This window comes from Lepidochelys kempii, chromosome 25 (assembly GCF_965140285.1).
Source record: "Lepidochelys kempii isolate rLepKem1 chromosome 25, rLepKem1.hap1, whole genome shotgun sequence".
NCBI lineage: Eukaryota > Metazoa > Chordata > Testudines > Cheloniidae > Lepidochelys > Lepidochelys kempii.
This window is the reverse complement of record NC_136404.1, coordinates 11,973,051-11,992,430: the sequence shown is the minus strand read 5'-3', so window position 1 is coordinate 11,992,430 and position 19,380 is coordinate 11,973,051. Positions and strand designations below refer to the sequence as shown.

General features: G+C 40.6%; 1 protein-coding gene across 9 annotated transcripts in view; it reads right to left on the bottom strand.

The window, feature by feature from the left end:
* The window catches only part of KDM4B (lysine demethylase 4B), a 178,456-nt gene that overhangs the window by 91,578 nt on the left and 67,498 nt on the right, over positions 1-19,380 (bottom strand). For 5 of the 9 annotated variants that reach the window (XM_073324669.2, XM_073324670.2, XM_073324671.2 and 2 more), the window contains exons 6-8: positions 10,163-10,212; positions 5,347-5,450; positions 164-301 (exon numbers count right to left, since the gene is read on the bottom strand). In XM_073324669.2, coding sequence (XP_073180770.1) covers positions 164-301; positions 5,347-5,450; positions 10,163-10,212 — 292 coding nt within the window. The other 4 variants (XR_012156240.2, XM_073324674.2, XM_073324675.2 and 1 more) reach the window with 4 other exon arrangements.

The following is a 19,380-nucleotide window of genomic DNA, read 5'->3' as shown; positions in this document are numbered from 1 at the left end:
AGCAACAAGAACAGAACACTTAACTGGTATGTGGAGAGTATATGTTCTCAGCTGGATGATATTTTCATTCTTGGGCATATCTTAATGGGCATTTCCACATTCATTTTTATTTAAATCAGCTAAAAGGTAGTAAGAACCTACTCATCCAAACAAAGACACTCACTTGCGTAGCCATTTTGCCATAGTCAATCCACCGCAGTGTGGCAAAGTTGGTGGACTCAGCGCAGTTGAAGCCGTGGTTGAATCCCGCGTGGTAGCCGTAAGGAAATGTGATCATAAACTCTCCAGCCTCTTGGGTGATCTGAGAAAAAATAAAGGAGAAAGAGATAAAACTGTGATCCCTTGGGGGATATCTGGTGGCCCCGTGGTCTGAGAACAGGGTTATAAACTTAAGGAAATCTGTGAAAAGTCAACTTTGACTCTATCCAGCTTCTATGGAGTACTTGTTTGTGTGACAAACAAAAACCCAAACTTTAGAATAAAAGCAGAGAACAGAGAACTGAAAGAGCAGCAAGTGTTTCTGCTGAAGACACATACAGGCATCGGTAGACTAATGGAAGAAGAAAGGAACTTTGCACAGAGCCCAGTCACATTAACTAGCTTCCTACACACAATGTCATCATCCATGCTTATAAATAGTTAATCCTGGTGGATAGAGGAGCAGACTCTTGGATAAAAGGTAGAACTAACCCCACTGTATTGTTTTTACAGAGATTAAAATACTTCCATAGAAAAGGATGTTAAAATGGATAGTAGCTGTCAGTGAGATCTGAATCCATGTCACTTTAAACCATTCAGTTTAAACACCATCACCTGACTCTCAGGGTAGAGTTTAAAATTATAAAATTGGTCCCAGGGTCTAGCATCCCCAATGCCCTAGAGATTTCTAGACAGTGAGTAGTTTGACTAATCGTAGCACCAAGTCTACATAAGTGCATAATCTCCAGTTGTCTAGCCATGTTAGACAGATAAGACAAAACTGTATTTTCCTCCCAAACATGCCCATAATGTTACTGCTCCCACTTGGAAATGAACCTACCTTTCATGTAGTTTAGCTTTAAACTAATGCATGACATCATTCACCCAGCCCAGCACATTAGCCTCATTCCTACCTATACATGCATAACAAGGGAAACAGAAAAAAATATACTCTATTATTTGCCTACTTATTAATGTGTACTTTGTTTTTAATTTCATCTATGTACACTATTGACTTAAGGAACTGAAGGGAGCTTAAAAGTCACAGGAAAAAAGCTTTAGAGATGGGAGCTGTAGTTGGCAAACACTCAAAATTATGTGGTTCCCACAAAAACTAGTGATTTAAAATTACTGGGGAGTAGAAAAGTGAAAAATATCTGGCTGATCAGATTTATATTATAAAGATACTTAGCACTGATATAGTGCTTTTACATTAATACAACATCTCAGGAAGGTCTGTGGTAGCATCTCCATCTTTACGATTGAGAAAGAGTCAAAATTTGATCTGACTGTCTTTTTAATACAAAAAGTATTGGCTGATCCTTTACTATAAGAGTAGTTATGTGCTATCAGTTATACTCAAGATACTTCCTATCAAGAGGAACTCATTAGTTCACAGCCTAAAAAAGGATGCCTTGATAGTAAAAGGTAGCAAGTTAAAAAAAATTCAACCTTTTGAGGCTTGATTGTGTTGAAACTCATATGATGAAATATCAAAAATCAAAAAGGAAAAAGAGGGGATGGGGGAGGGGGTGCCAACGTCAGCCAGGCTCTACAAAACCCACTTATGTTTGAAAAGCTGGAGAAAGAAAAAGATTCTCTCTGTTGCAGGTTCCCAATTCATCCCTTTAAGGCTTACTTAGCAACATCCTACTCAGAATAGTCTTTCTGGCTGTCTCAATGAACAAGGCGAACATCCTTCCAAACTTCCTACTGCACCTCAAGACTTAATCCACCACATATTAAACAAATGAAGCATCAGCCAGAAAGGAGGTGGAGGAAAGAAGTTTAAAAAGACAACGTTCAAACTGCTTGCCTTCTTCAGATCACTGAGAGATCGAAGTGTCCAATCTGGACTAAACTACACTCGAGCAGCAAACTGCAGAACACCGGTACTTAATGGCAGTCATTTGACTAGGACCCTCACCACACAAAGAAAGAGCTGTATGGTGCACACACAATACTGCTTGCAATATGAATGTCTCTTCTTGTGTATTTTATGTAATGATTTTTATTATTCTCAGCTCACTTGATGTAGGACACAAACAATGCATAGGAGAGAACTAAATTAGAGACGTATCAGAGAGGGGCAGACATGGATCAACGTCTGTGAAAGGATTCAAAAAGATATTTTTAAAGAAAGTTCCCCACTTCTAATAATGTAGCAATGCTGAGTTTGCAAAGAATTGAAACACTAACCCCTTGTCTTTTCAATACTGTTAACTGTATCAGAATAAAGACAGACTATTACGACAAAAGCTGTTCCAAGAGGCTTCTGTGGGTGAAAAACTCAAGTCCGGTCTCTACCCAGCTTCATGGAGCATCCTCCCAACCAGCCCCTTCATAAATCAAGGCAAAACTGGAGATTTCTAAATTAAGAAGGCGGAAAGATTATGTTCCTGTCAGAAAATCTACATCCTGGTGTCTTCATTTCAAGCCCACAGCGTATGTCCTCCATGTCACCGCTGTCAACATTATCCCAACAATAAATTAGAAAGCACTCAAGATGATGGATAGGCCATGTAGAAAAGTAATAACTATTGAGGGAAAGCCAGCACAAACTGCCACTCATGGAGAAAGCCCTGAATTTACTGACTTCTGCAAGAGCTTGCAGAATAAATGGAGAAATCAATAGGGGATTACAGAAATACACATTTTTAATTATTAAAAAGCTCTGCTATTGATCTGCTTTTTTTCCAGAAGTAAATACCATTACAGAGATTTATAAATGTGTGTGTATTCACTTGTTTGAAGTCTGCCCGGAATTTAGATTAAGGGATCCTGCGTTTTTGGTTATTTTTTTTTTAGAGTAAGAGAAAAAATATTTGTCTTCCCCTGTACAATACTGTACTTGAAACTGCTTCATCTGGTTAGGATTCGTCTAGAGGTGGGCTGCTCAGACTAAAAAGGATTCCCCCCCCCCCCCCCCACACACACACACCCTTCACTGTCAAAGGCCTTTCAGCGAGTGCCTCTGTCAGAGGAGGAAAAGGGAAGCTGTTACGAAAGCATATCCCTACCCCTTTCTGCAGGTCAGGCTTCTGAGATTTAGACTGTTAAAATATCCCACCCTCCTTTAAAGGGAGAGTTCAGTCCTCGAAACGGTGCTATTCTTTATGCTGGTCTCTCTTGGCTTTTAATAAAATTCAGGGACAGACTGACTCTGCTAACACTGGCGCAAGACAGACTGCCCTCATATTTCACTGGTTTTTATATATACTCAGTAGAAAGCCTGGTCTGTCGGACACTTGCACATTTCCTTTTCTTCACAAATCAAATTATTTGGGGGAGGGGGAAAGGGGATAACAGCTAGGAAGATGGAAAAGCCCTTTCACCAAACAGTGAATTGGAAATCACTTTCCATATTATCCCTATGATCATATTGTTCAATATACCCTTCTTGGGATGAGTTTAGAGAGAGACACCCTTCTTTTACAAACTCTCTTGCAAGAACACCACTAGATATTTGCTTAGTTATTGATCAGAAACCATTCACTTAGGATGTTCTTTAGCCATTAGAGTAACTTTTGCACCAACCAGTAAGTAAACGGAAAAGCAAGCATATTGCAACTGCTTTGCGACGCAGAAGACACCATAACCTGGAAAATACAACAAACTGAAATTTTGTGGGATTTTTTTTATATTTACTTCAAGTTTTGGACTTTGACAGACGTAAAAATAATGCCCTAGCAGGCTGCTTGAATGAAACATCAAACTATTTTCCCATTTGCTGCTCCATTTCTGCAGTAAGTCAGCATGAAACTGGAGGGACATGGTGGCAAATTCCTCTTACTAGAAGACAGTGAAAAAGGTGTAAGAGGTTCCTGATCTTTTACTTTCATCACCATTCTGAGATGCAGCAATGACCAATCTTTAGGCTCAATTCAGCTGATTATGTTGACTGGGGCCCAAGTTTCTAAACTCAAAGATATCAGAACAACAACTTGAGAAGCAAGATCTAGAGTTCAATCAATACAAGTGTGCAAAGGAGAAATCCCTAAAACTTAATTAGATTTTCAAAGCTCAGCTGCCATTTAGGCTCCAAAATAAGCAACCAGGTGCTCTTTTAAAGATCTCTGGACCCACATTTCAAGGTAAGCAGTGGGGACAGTGAATTTCCGAAATCCTTTATCAAACGGAATAAATAATCCCCCAAACAGCCACTTATGCATTACCCTTGGACACGCCCCATATTCCCCACAAATTGCTCCAGACCATGCATCTATTTTCTCAAGACAGTGAATTTACACTGTGAGCATCTTAAGAGGATATTCAAATCCCATGTTTGGGTGCTCCCACTGGAGTTTATCTGTGTAAAGCAAGCATTTATGTGCTTCCATTTGAAAGTTGGACTCCACAAGTGAAAGTATGAAAACACATTAAGGATTCAAGTTTGCTGACCTCTTATGAACAGCAATTTAATATGGACCAGTGTGTGAAAACTGGGCCCCAGTCAAATGTCTGATGCTGAACCACAAGAGCTACACTGCATCTCACAAGCTTCCACTGCACTGACAGCAAGTCCATCTGAGAAGTCAGATGATTGCACTTAAAATTTCATTAATCACAGCCTTTCGCTAGGAAAAATGAAGCAGCTTCTGGAGCAGTAAATTGAATGAATTCAGAGTCTTGACGCTGTACAAGAGCCAGGATCTTTTATTTCCAAACGGATATTAATTCCATCTCAAAGCATCATGGGGCCTTTCAACTCAGTTCTGTACTCTGTCTCAGACACTAACTCTAGCAAAATCCTTACTTTACTTAGAAGAAAGCATGGTGGCAATATTCTCATTCAGAAATGGGGACATAAAAGGAATGGAAAGGACAAAATTAATAAGACACACACACCATCACCTCCACCCTTATGTTTATGTTGGCAGAATGCTTTGGGATGCTCAGATGAAAGATGGTACTCAAGTACTAGAAGTACTTTACAAAAAATTGTTTCAGCCAAGCCCTGAATGCTAATTTTTGAACAGCCACCTGGCTTTAACTGATAGTATATATTTTACATAACAATGCCTTGAGAAATGAAGTATTCTATTCCCCAGATTGCCTGCCCTGAAACTGTTTCCTTTAAGCAGAGGAGAGCAGCCCCAGGCTGTCAACAAACCTACAGACTTATCTTAAAACAGCCTCTGTACATACCCGGTCAAAGGGGATGCCATATTTCTTCAAGATGGAGGGTGAAATGAGGGTCATCTTGTGGCGAAGGAAGGCATCGCATCCCTGAGAGCTTCCTGGGAAAAATCCTGCAGAGGGATTCAGAGGAAAACAAAACATCACCACAGGCAGATTTGTCTAGCAAGATACACACATTAACCAGCAAACAAACAGCAAAATGTTAATCTGCCCAAACATTTTGTAGATGGTTGAAACAACAGGAATACAATTGCAGGTTGTGGCAGGATAAGTAGCAATGCCCTCATTGCCTAAAAAATAGTGACAGGGACAACAGTGATCTTAAAATAGCAGTCTGACAAGCATTACCCTTTCATAAGAGAAGACCAGCCTCCTGAGCGCTACCGAAAACTAGAGAGGACGGGGCTCAAGACACCTCATTTTGGGCCATACTGATGCTTTATAAGTGCTCCCCAGAAATACATGATCAGGGGCCTCAAAATTCCAGTGTCAGCCACCTGCCCTGCAAACTATGGTTTTCCTGGCCTGAGACCTTATGTTCTTCCAACCTGCTGCAGGTTATCCACAAAGCACTGCCACTTAGGTTTGCAGCTCAAATATCATACACTGAGCCCTAGGAAAGTGATTAACAACTAGGATCTCTCACAAATACTGTCTGGTCAGTGCCTACGCATACTCCCATTTCCAATAATATGGTGTCTGAAATTTAAGATCAAAATGTTCATCCTCACTCTGAGAGGCTGTCTACCTTATATGGTCCCCCAATAACTGTGGTATCAGAGTGCCCCACAATCTTTAATGGATTTAACTTCACAGCACCCCTGCTGGGTAGGAAAGGGCAATAATCTCTATTTTACAAATGGGGAATTGAGGCACAGAGGTGAAGTGACTTGCCCAAGGTCACACACAGCAATAATTGCTGTACTTCAGAATGATGCCTAGGGCGGCAGTAAAAAGAGAAACAAAACCCCACACATTAAGAACCGTCCGGTATATTTTATTACTGTTACCCTCATCCTCCCTCCTAGTGCTTGTCACGTACATTTGGCTTAAACTGTCTTAAGGGCAGGGACCATATCTCCTAATGTTTTTATAGCACCTAGCACAATGGGAGGCCCCAATCCTCATGGAGGCCTTCAGGCACTAATATAAAAAATAACGAGCCTACATAAAGCTTGTCACCCTCCTTGGTCTTCTACCCTTTACCCTTGGTCTTCTGCCCTTTACCCGCCTGGACTTGCAACACTACTGCATTGTTCTCAAACTTATTTGATCACGCCCCCCACTTCTGTGCACCTGTAGTAGTTTACGCCCTCACCCGTCCTGCCACACAAGTACATATAACAATTTTAAAAAAAAATCAACATGCAACTCTCACTAAATATTAAAAACTAAAGCATCGGTTCAAACAGAACCAACAATCATAAGCAAAACTGTGATTGTGGTCGGCGCTTACAATGAAACGCACACCACATTGTAGCAAATGCATTAACACACACACAGCTTTGCATAATGCTAGGCAAGCTTAATGCCCAGCGCCACCTACAGTCAAATGCCGAGCGCCATCTGAGGACCTGATCAGTCTGGAGGAATCAGCTTTGCTAGTTATTCATGGCTGTGGGTAAAACGGGCAGAGCCGTACTACTTTTTCCCCCTAAAGCTTCTCACGTCCCCTTTAGAATACATTTTGTGTTTCCCAGGGAGCCCGCCCCCAAGTTTGAGAACCTCTGTTCTAGACAATGTTTCCTATTGCAGATGGCTGATTAAACCAATCCGAATTAGGGGTGGAAGGGAAAACACACATGGGGGGGGGGGGGGGAGAATATAACCTGAACCCTGGAAACAAAACTAAATTGATGGCACATAACGGAGGAGGTTTTAGAAAGTGCAAAGGATTACTGGATTCCGACAACATTTTTTTTTAAAACACTAAAAGCATTGCAATTAGAGTTATGACTGCCTGCCACCCAGTTTGTCGTCCCTCTCTGCAGTTCCTCTTTTTAATGCACAGTTTAAGTGGCTCTCATTAAAGCTACTAATAAAGGAGCCCATTTTACGTGATTAGCACCAATAACATGGCACCACAACTCTCCCAGAGAGCCCATTTATAGCTCAGCTATTCATTTTCCATATTAATCGCAAACTCATTTCACTGTACCAAATATCTCCGTAACACAGTCCATTGACACACTGGGGGGCGGGGTGCAGAGGGAGTTTTAAAAGTGTCATTTTCTTTTCTGAACTAAAGGGATGGTGTGGGTGGGGAATGGGGGAGTCCAAAATGAAAGACCGGGCCATTAGCAATACATCACTGGTTTTTGTCTCACTGTCAGTAAAAAGTATATTACAAAAGAGAAGTTGAAAATATCCCTTGACTTTTTTTTAGTCTGGTATGAAATTCCATTTCTATATGTCATCTGCATGTATGGGGGTTTTTTGGTGGCTGAAATGCAGAGCTTTGGAGCAGACATGGCTCTTAAAAGCAAAGAGAACAAGACTCCCTTCCCCTGGGAAGCCCATACACATTTAGACTAGTCTTAACCTATGATTGGCTTTTTCTGGTATGACATGATCCGTAAAAATGTTAAGACGATCAGTGAGAAATGTTAATATTATAAGTGTATTTTGGTGGTTAGCACCAGATTAAAAATTGAATAGAAAACAGTTTTCCAGACCGTCTATTTTCCCCCGCTCTTTTGCATAATGACCGACCAAGGGAGAGACATCTATATGATAACGACTGCTTGAAATCTATAGCTGAAAGCTTGCCTCACTAAATGGGAAATTTGGTTTTTAGTTAGTAATTCCAGAGCAAGGACTTTGGTTGGTACCGACTCCCTACTCTACAGAGCCAGGTGTGCCTATAATATTTGTAAGTACAAAGAGATAGAACTCCATGAAAAAAAAAAAAAAAAAGTATAAATACCCTTTCTGGAGCCAGTCACCAAAACAGAGGATCCTCCCATGCTAGTCTTCTCCCCTTTAAAATCCACACCACCATTATCTCCCAAAATGGTGATGCTATGCTTTATCCACACCAATGAGGCGCTGGTGCCAGAATACACTGGAGGTGGATAGCAGCACATGGGCCGACCTTGGTGCCATCGGGCAGGTGTGCATAGATAAAAATGTTTTAGCAGCTGAGGGTGGGAGGCTCTCTGGGAGGCCAGCAAAGTACAAGAGGCCTGGATGGAAATGGTCCTTGGATATGCATATGCCCCCAGTCAGCCGGTTGTCAATTTCATTGGCTCTGTTGGCAGGCAGCTCTTTAGATGTCTGAAGTCTGCAGGGGGTTATGGAATCTAACAAGACAAGACACACATTCTTGTAAAACAGGGATTCCAGAGCAAACCCTGTAAATGGGGTAATTCCTGGTTTGGAGGGATATAGAGACGATCTGGGTTAAACCTATAAACAACTGTATCTGAATCAGTGGAGCTCAGGAGAGTAGGGAAGATGCTTTTTTTGATCCAGTGACAATGTGAGGGATGTCAGATTTGACCTGCTGATTCTGTTATGGGGCGATTCCTAGTTTCAGTGAGCACAGGCTCTCATGATCACAGGAAAGGAACACAAGTCTCGCACAGGAGCTCTTCAAGGTTATATAGAAGGAGGAGGTTGTAGAAGAAGTAGGGGATCCCATCAGCAAAGGCCTTTCAGATCCAAGTCATATAGAATAAATAGGGTGCTACCCTTTATGAATTCTGTGACCATGTTGCAGAAGTCACTGTTACTTGTTCTCTCCTTTTTCTTTACATATTAAGAAGCTGTCCAACATTTCTTGTTTGTTCTACCTTCCTCTTTTAAGTGGTTCTAAAAAGAGTGGAAAACTGGATGAACTGTCACTGTTAAGACTAGAGTCACATTTAAGAGCAGAACACGAAGGGAACTCTTTTCATTGTATTAAGCATAAGGTTACTACAGGGTACTTGGCTGGGAAAGACCTATTAAATTGAAAGGATGCAGTGCTTAGTTAATGGGACCCAGCTCTGTCAATGTATGAGCTCTGACTCCACAATGCACTGGAGAAAAAACTTACACTTGAATATCACTTGGCTATATCAAACTCTATTCCATGCTACCCTTCCCCCTTCTGTTCTCTTATTTTTAATCAGATGAAAATAACTGGCTCTAGAATATAGCATACAGAGGACGAGCGCGCCCCATTGTTGCAGTTAGCCTTGGTTGTGTCCCCGCACCTTTTTATTTTTTAACATGAAGTTTATTATAAGGAGAGGTACAATCTGTCCAGTAAACAGCCCTCTAGTAACAGGAATGCCACCAAAAAGGGTATGCATGTCATTACATACATCATGAAGAGAGAACTCCAATAATTATAGCCCCTGTATCCACCATTACTGAGTTTATAAGCACTTTTTAAAAATTAAAAATGCTCAGCAACAATCAATACAAATGCAGTTTGTATTTAACAGACTTATGAGGGTAGCAACAACAACAAAAAAATACTACAATACTCTCCTTCAGAGTTTCTCCTTGCAGTAGGGGAAGGGAAGCTGCCACAGCAGCTCTAGTGATGGCCCTCCACATAAAGGGATCACAGAGCTCTCATCTCACCAAAGCAGGCTTTAATATGGCATCAGTTGCACACTGAAATGCAAGATGGGTTTCTGATTGAAATTCATGCCCAGGACAACAGAGTGGTTTGGTCTCAAAAGCTCAAAATGAAAGGTTTTTCCATCAGTTTTAGTCTGGCCAGCAATGACTCTGGGTCTAGTACAGCCAATGCAAATTCATCGCGCAGCTCTAGACTACATTCAGTCTCAGCAACAGCAACATTAAGGAAGTGGCAGCTAAAGCTTACCTTTTGCCAGGCGTTCCAATCGCTTGCCATGCTCTGGTGGTATGGCATACCTAAGGAAAAAACAAAACACTCATCAGGAAAATAAATGCCACATCTCAAATCAAGAATACAGTCTCAGAACGGAAACAGGTGGGGGCAAATGCCATCACTACTATAATTCAGCCCCAATCCAATGTGAAAGGAGGAAGTACAAACAAAAAAATGTAAAAGTGTGAAAGGTATTGATAAAAACATGAATACAACTCTAGGAGGAAAGCCAGATTGTAACTGAAGGAGCTGATGTTCTTGGCAACTTCATATAATGAGTTCTTTTTTCCTGCAGTATTTTTATTATATAGCATCACAAGATGTCACAGAGTGACTCATAAGATAGAAGAGAAAGGTTTTAAATGAGATTTAATGAGGTAAAATGGTGATACAAAAGCAGGGAAGCCCAGGAGTAAACAAGTATGGAGAATGAATTTGTCATAAATGTAAAGGGAATGGTAAACCCCTTTAAAATCCCTCCTGGCCAGAGGAAAAATCTTCTCACCTGTAAAGGGTTAAGAAGCTAAAGGTAACCTCGCTGGCACCTGACCAAAATGACCAATGAGGAGACAAGATACTTTCAAAAGCTGGGAGGATGGAGAGAAACAAAGGGTCTGTGTCTGTTGGTATGCTGCTTTGCCGGGGATAGAACAGGAATGGAGTCTTAGAACTTTTAGTAAGTAATCTAGCTAGGTATGCGTTAGATTATGATTTCTTTAAATGGCTGAGAAAAGAATTGTGCTGAATAGAATGACTATTTCTGTCTGTGTGTCTTTTTTGTAATTTAAGGTTTTGCCTAGAGGGTTTCTCTATGTTTTGAATCTAATTACCCTGTAAGGTACCTACCATCCTGATTTTACAGGGGTGATTCCTTTACTCCTATTTACTTCTATTTCTATTAAAAGTCTTCTTGTAAGAAAACTGAATGCTTTTTCATTGTTCTCAGATCCAAGGGTTTGGGTCTGTGGTCACCTATGCAAATTGGTGAGGATTTTTACCAAACTTTTCCCAGGAAGTGGGGTGTAAGGGTTGGGAGGATTTTGGGGGGAAAGACGTGTCCAAACTACATTTCCCAGTAAACCCAGTTAGAGTTTGGTGGTGGCAGTGGTTATTCCAAGGACAAAGGATAAAATTAATTTGTACCTTGGGGAAGTTTTAACCTAAGCTGGTAAAAGTAAGCTTAGGAGGTTTTCATGCAGGTCCCCACATCTGTACCCTAGAGTTCAGAGTGGGGGAGGAACCTTGACAGAATTAAATTTTCTTTAGTAGAAAAGTTGCATACAAGATAAAACTGAACTTAACAGATAAGGTGGTCTAGGCTATATATCTATTTTATGAATTTATGTGGCCTTTATCAAAAGTAGTATCTAGGCACTCAACATAGGCAAAAGTTCAGCAGAACATATGGGACAGGAGCACAGTAATTTAGATGCTTATTTTTGATCTAAGGGATTGTCCCGAAGGTTACAAATTCCTCTATTTAAACAGAAGAGAGGATGCTTCAGTTCAAAGTACCTGTTCCTTAGCAAATATCATCAATGGCTACACAGAACTAGAAATGGGCCTGTTCTCTCATTACAACCATGCAGAATCTATCTTATCTCTTGGGAAAGGGGCAGAGAGGGCCATGATACTTAATATCTGCACTACCACCAAAAACATTAAAAGAAGGTCACAAAGTCAATCATTTAGAAGTTACGAAGTGCAAGAATTTCGGTTGCTGGTTATAGTTTGGCAAAATTACAGCCAATTGAAAACTGTTTCCTTTCGGAAAAAGGAAGAGCTGGGCAATCCTAATAAGCAGTGCTACCAGTCCTACCTATTATGGGGACTCTCAAGTACATTAGAAAGTCTACATTTCTTCTATAGGCCAGTACCCTTCATATTGTTCCTCAGTTCTAAGAGAAGAGTCATTTATCCAGACTGTAAAGAGTAACAGGGGGAAAGTCATATCCCAAACTCTCTTTGTATGGAACCAAAGTGAATTTCCGCTTATAGCAATCTGGAGGCGCATGATCCAATGGAGAGAGGATGACAGGAAGTGCTTCAAGATTTAGCCTCTAAGCTGATTTAAACTGGCATCTTTAAAAAAATTCCAAGAAACACAACATGTAGCATTTAATATTACAGAAGAAGATATTAATGTGCTCCCAGTAGCTTTTGACAGCACTTTAAATTGTATAATTATCAAACAATTTCATTTGTCTTGCACAAAGCTAGTAGCTTTTATTTTTAAATGGCCATTTATCACTTACATAAAAGTGATAAAAATAATCCCAATCCAAAACTCCTTTGTGGGATTAATGTCCCTTAAATATGGGAAATGAAACATTCCATTTCTTCTGGGAAAATACTGAAGGATTGGGAAATAACTAATTTATGTCTACAAGGCTGCTGCTGATTAATGTAATATCCCCAGTCTACAATGCTACTTTCACTTAATTAGTGCCTGTAATTGGGAGTTGTAAAGATAAGATTAATTGAATCTGGAGGATGTTAAAAGTTTAATACATTGAAACATGGTCATTGTGTTATCTGAAACTGCAGACTGCAAGAAGCTGAGCTGAGTCAATGGAGAGCCCGAATGAGAGTTGCTTGGATAGGAACACAGCAGAACTGAATTTCCAGTGGGCTCACAAAAACTACAGTGTAAAAATCTATAGGTCAACATCCCCACCACCACCACCAAGCTTGCAGGTGCACACAGGGCAACAATTGGTTCAAAATGTATAAAACTTTTTTACTCTGATCAGACTACTGCAAAGAAGAGGTGCTGTGCCATTTTACATAGATTTACTCTTGGCAAGCAGCAAAATCTGTCATAGAGTGGACTTAAAAGCAGGCCAAATTCTGCCTTCAGTTACACCCACACAATCCCATTGAATTTAGTGGGGTTGCACTGATGTGTTTGTAGCAGGAATTTGGCCAACTATGTTTTAAGACCAAAAGCGCTTCCTTTCCACTGTAAGTACTGTGCAGATTTGAGCTAACAAAGCCTATATGATCACACATTAAATTATCAATCAAAAGGCAGAAGAAAAAGGAGGTGACAGAAAGATTAGAAATTGCCATAATCAAAAGAATTACTGTAATTATATCAGTGAAAGGTCTGGCTATCATAGATGGCCTAATAATGACATTATCCTCCTGCATTCACTTAGCTAGCACTATGAAAAGTGGCAATTGCTTTAGGGATAAAATCTTTGACAGAGGTAGCTGGAAAAAACACCACCATTCAATAGCAGCTGCTGTAACCTCTGTCAGGGACCCATAGCTTGGACTCTGGTCAACAACAGAACATTTTTAATTTCCAAGACAGATGCTTTACTATACACCATCTCTGCAGCTACAACAGGATTACTTTTTGTACATGGAAAAGGAGTACTTGTGGCACCTTAGAGACTAACCAATTTATTAGAGCATAAGCTTTCGTGAGTTACAGCTCACGAAAGCTTATGCTCTAATAAATTGGTTAGTCTCTAAGGTGCCACAAGTACTCCTTTTCTTTTTGCAAATACAGACTAACACGGCTGTTACTCTGAAACCTTTTTGTACATGATCCTCTTCCTCATAGCACATGCATCACTTTAACACTTGGAGATTTCTACCTAGTGCTAAACAGTAATTTAATTTCACATTTAAAGCACTCTAGTTCTCATGCTGAGACAGATAACTTTGATGTTTGTCCTCAGGGAAAACATCAAATGTCACGGAAAATCAAAATACTAATTCATTAACCTCAGGTGTCAAAACAAAGGGATATGTTCAACTGCCCAGAAACATACGGCTGGTCTACACTGAAAAGTTACATCAACATAGCTGTGTCTCTCAGGGGTGTGAAAAATCCACCCCCTGTGAGACGAAGTTACGCTAACCTAACCCCCGCTGTAGACAGAATTAGGTCAATGGAAGAATTTTTCCATCAACCTAGCTACAGCCTCCCAGGGAGGTAGATTACCTACAGTGATGGGAGAACCTCTCCCATTGCTGTAATAAGGCTATGTCTACAGTACCGCGGTAAGTCGACCTACACTACGCAACTCTAGCTACGTGAATAACGTAGCTGGAGTTGACATACCTTAGATCAAGTTGCCGCAGGGTCTACAGGGCTGGTGGTTGATGGGAGAAACTCTCCCATCGACTTACCTTACTCTTCTCATCGGGGGGTAGAGTACAGGGGTCGACTGGAGAACGATCTGCTGTCAAGTTGGCAGGTCTTCACTAGACCCACTAAATCGACCACCGGTGGATCGATCTCAGAGCATCGATCCCGGCTGTAGTGTAGACATAGCCTTAAGAGTCTACACTTTAGTGCTACAGCAGTGCAGCTACATTGCTGCCACTGCAGTGTTTTAAGTGTAGACATAGCCATAGCTTCTGCTAGCTGCTCCAAAACCCTTTCAGCACTGCAGGATTTATTCATTCGACCAATAAATGGCCGCAGCAAGTTTTGAGAGAACTCTCTCACATCTCTATCATCTCTCTAGTTTTCTGCCTTGGTGGACCAGTTGCCTCCACCTCTCTAGAGAAGCATCCTGTAGGGCACACAGGTTAACAGTAAGAGATGGCCACTTATTTTAGAGCAAAAAGGGCCTATTTTTTTATGTTGGCTACTTGTGGGTCCTAAAGCAACTCTCACTGAAGGTATGAAGACAAGTAAGTGTATTTAGCATGTCTTTATTTGGGCATATGCTTCCGTGGGTTTTAGTCCACGAAAGCTTATGCCCAAATAAATGTGTCTCTAAGGTGCCACAAGGATTCTTCGTTGTTTTTGCTGATACAGACTAACACGGCTACCACTCTGAAACCTGTCATAATGTCTTTGTGTCCGGCACTCTATAAAGATCTTATTAGACCTTTCCCAGAACAGGGACAATTCCATTCCCCTAATGAAATGGAGGGCAACCTATGTCTTCCTTTGCAAGCCACACATACCAATCATGAGTTAAAATTACATGTCTCTTCTGGCCATTGAACTAGCCAATTCTATTATGGGCAGATGCAGACAGCAAGAGAGTTTCTTAAAAGACAGACAGGAAGGGTCTCTCATAAAATCCTCTAATCAAAAAGTAACACCAAATAATGTGCTTCTTTCACAAATAAGATTTGTCAACAGATAGAGAGTCCTGCATTGACAATTAAGGGAATTGGTCCCTTCAAAAGTAGTGTGCAATTTAACAGAATCATAGAAATGTAGGGCTGGAAGGTATCTTGAAAAAATCATCTAGCCCAGCCCCATGCACAGAGGCAGGACCCAAGTATACCTAGACCATCCCCGACAGGTGTCTGTCTAATCTGTTCTTAAAAACCTCTAATGACGGAGATTCCACAACCGCTCTTGGAAGCATATTCCATTGCTTCACTATCTATATAGTTAGAAAAATTTTCCTAATGTCTAATTTAAATCTCCCTTGCTGCAAAGTAAGCCTATTATTTCTTGTCCTACCTTCAGTGGACATGATCACCATCATCTGTATAACAGCCCTTAACGTATTTGAAGACCTTTTTCAGGTCACACTTCATTCGTCTTTTCTCAAGACTAAACGTGCAGTTTCTTAAATCTCTTCTCATAGGGCAGGTTTTCTAAACCTTTTAGCATTTGTGTTGCTCTCCTGTGGACAAACCGGACAGACTCTAGATCTTTCTTAAAGAGTGGTACAATGCTCCAGCTGAGCCCTCAGCATTGCTGAGTACAGCAGGTCAATTACCTCCTGTGGTCTTACATACAACAATCTTATTAATACACCCAGAATGATAACAGACTTCACAACTGCACCACATTTTTGGCTCATATTCTATTTGTGATCCACTATAACCTCCAGATCCCCTTCAGCAGTACTACCGCCTAGCCAGTTATTCCCAATTTTATAGTTGTTAGTTTGATTTTTCCTTCCTAAATGTAGTATTTTGTTTTTATTTGCATTTCATCTTGTTCATATCAAACCAATTTTCCAATTTGTCGTGGTCATTTTGGATTCTAATCCTGTCCTGCAAAGTCCTAGCACCCCCTCCTAGTTTGGTGTCATCTGCACATTTTGGTGTCATCTGCTCCACTCCTTTATCCAAATCATTAATGAAAATACAGAATAGAACTGGAGTCAGAACAGACCCCTGTGGAACCCCACTAGATATATCCCCCAGTTTGACAGCAAACCATTGATAACTCCTCTGACTACACTCTTTCAATCAGTTCTGCACCCGCCTTACAGTAATTTCATCTAGGTCACATTTCACAAGTTTGTTATAAGAATGTTGTGAGACAATGTTTAAAGTCTTATTAAAAATAAAGATATATTGTGTCTAGAGGTTCCCCCCTCCACATCCACTAGGCCAGTAACCCTGTCAAAGGAGGAAATTAGGTTGGTTTGGCATGATTTGTTCTTAACAAATCAATGCTGGCTATTACTTATAACCCTATTATTCTCAAGGCACTTACAAATTGATTGTTTAAAAACTTGTTCCAGTATATTTCCAGGTATCAAAGTCAAGCTGACTGGACTATAATTCTCTGGATCCTCTTTGTTCCCTTTTTAAAGGCGGTACTATGTATGCCCTTCTTCAGTCAATTGGGACCCCTTCCATCCTCCACGGAATTCTGAAAGATAATTGCTAACAGTTTTGAGATTGCTTCAGCTAAGTTCCTTACGTACTCAAGGATGAACTTCATCAGGCCCTTCTGACTTGAATACATCTAACTAAATGTTCTTTAACCTGTTCTTTCCCTACTTTGGCACATGGTCCTTCTCCGTTGTTAATACTGTGTTAAGTATCTGGTCACAATCTTTCTAGTGACTGACAAGCAAAATAGGCATCAAATATCTTAGCCTTCTTGATATGATCAGTTAATTAGCTCTCCTTCCCTGCTAAGTAGTGGACCTACACTTTCCTTTGTCTTTCTCTTGCTCCTAACGTATTTATACAACCTCCTCTTATTGCCTTTTAGATCCCTTTTTAGGTGTAACTCATTTCATACCTTCACCTTTCTAATCTTGTCCCTACATGCTTCTGCTATTCTTTTGTACCCAATCCTTAGCGATTTGTCCATGTTTCCACTTTTTATAGCATTCCTTTTTGATTTTCAGGTCATTAAAGAGCATCTGATGCAAACATATTGACCCCTATTCCTAACTGTCCTTCCCATTGGAATAGTTTGCTGTTATGCCATTAATATGGTCTCTGAGAAACTGCCAGCTCTCCTGAATTCCTTTTGCCCCCCCATTGGACCTTACCTAGGAGTTCTCTGAAATGATTAAAGTCTGTATTTTTGAAGTGCATTCTCCTTACTCTGCAGCTCTCGCTCCTTCCTCAGAATCATGAAGTTTATCATTGGATGCTCACTTTCACCCAAATGGCCATCAACCTTTGAACTCATAACTAATTCCGCCATTAATCAGAATCAAGTCTAAAAAGGCTGTCCCTCTGAAACGAAGTTTTTCCCATGGACATTTTGTGTTTTGCTGTATTACTTTACTTCAGATATCTGGGTAGTTAAAATCCTCCATTACTATCAGTCTTTTTTTATATATATTTCTGTTATTTGTTCTAGAAATGCCTCATTCTCCACCTCCTCCTGATTTGGTTGTCTATAGTAGAAACTTACCATGACATTGATCCTGGGTTCCCCCCCTTTCAAGTGGTCTGCCTCACCTTGTTCTGGACCTCAGAACAAATATTCTTGATGTATAATGCAAACCTCCTCCCTTTTTTCTCTGCCTGTCCTTCCTGAACAAGCTATACCCCTCTGAACCAATACTCCAGTCAGGAGATTTATCCCATTATCAGTGATGCCAATTAAGTCATAATTTAGTTTATGCACTAATACTTCCAGTTCTTCCTGTTTATTCCCCATACTCCTTGCATTTGTGCATAGACATCTGCGACATTGAACAGATTCCCCCATTTTCCCTCTTGTTGCTCTTATGTCCCTAGTGTAATTTTCCATTCCACAGCCCATCCCCCAACATCTAGCCCTCTGTTAAGGTTGCATTTTTGTTAGCTGTCTGTGGGCCTTCTCTGATTTGCCCCCTTTTGTCCGCTCAATCAACCCATCAGTCTAAGGCTTCACAGCTGTTTCACCTGGATTCTATTCTTTCAGAGGTAAAATTTTTGCACTCTGTATCAGACGGCAGCAGGAAGTATGTTCCTTCATCTTTTGCAAAGTTGTAAACCGAGATAGATGCACCTTGAAAAAAAGTTGCTATTTAAAATTAAGCGGTAGTAGGGGGATTGTGTTTGGGTAGCTAGAACAGAGTTCTTGAAAGGAGAAAATGAAAGGAAAAAAAAGTGTTCTCTCTCTCAGTAATTTTTTTAAAGGCCCAGAGAAGGGACATTCTCCAAGATATACACAACTGGAGTGAAAATCTGCGAGAAGGAAAAAACTGGAAGAAAATCCAGGATGAGCATGGAAAGATGAAGGAGCTGGTTTGCTCAGTTCTTTAAAGTATTAAGGACACATCTCTGTTTCAGTATTTTGACTGTCTAAATGTATTGTTTCCAAAAGGTCCCACATCTTTGTGGTTATATCCTTTGTTTATTGTACAGGTACAACACAGGAAGGAGAAGTGCAACCTTCTCCACACTGTTCCATCAATGTGCTTCAATTCTGACTTGCCAGAGCCTGTTTTTAAGGGACAAAAGAGGAGCTCAATTTCTACGTCTATTCAGTTATTGGGCCTTCTGTTGAGGCTGCCAGCAAGATTAGTGCCAGTTAGCCCTCACCTGTCCACTATCAACTCCACTGAAATCCAAACTTTAGTCACACAGGCCACTAAAATCTGCAACTTGGTAACTTTCAGCCAAATTCAACATTCATAGAATCATAGAATATCAAGGTTGGAAGGGACCTCAGGAGGTCATCTTGTCCAACCCCTGCTCAGAGCAGGACCAATCCCCAATTTTTGCCCCAGATCCCTAAATGGCCCCCTCAAGGATTGAACTCACAACCCTGGGTTTAGCAGGCCAATGCTCCAACCACTGAGCTATCCCTCCCCCCCTCACATTGGTGAGCAGTGAAATGCTCACCCTAAGATAAAAGATTCTATCCATTACCATTCCTCTGAAAAGTCTAGTCTCTAAAGTTTTGATACAAATTTTACTAGTTTTCTTGTATATATAGGTTCCTTTTTATGTAAATATCTCTGGAGTAGTAGTTATTCCCTGTTCTTCCTTAGGGCTTATTTATATTGCTATAA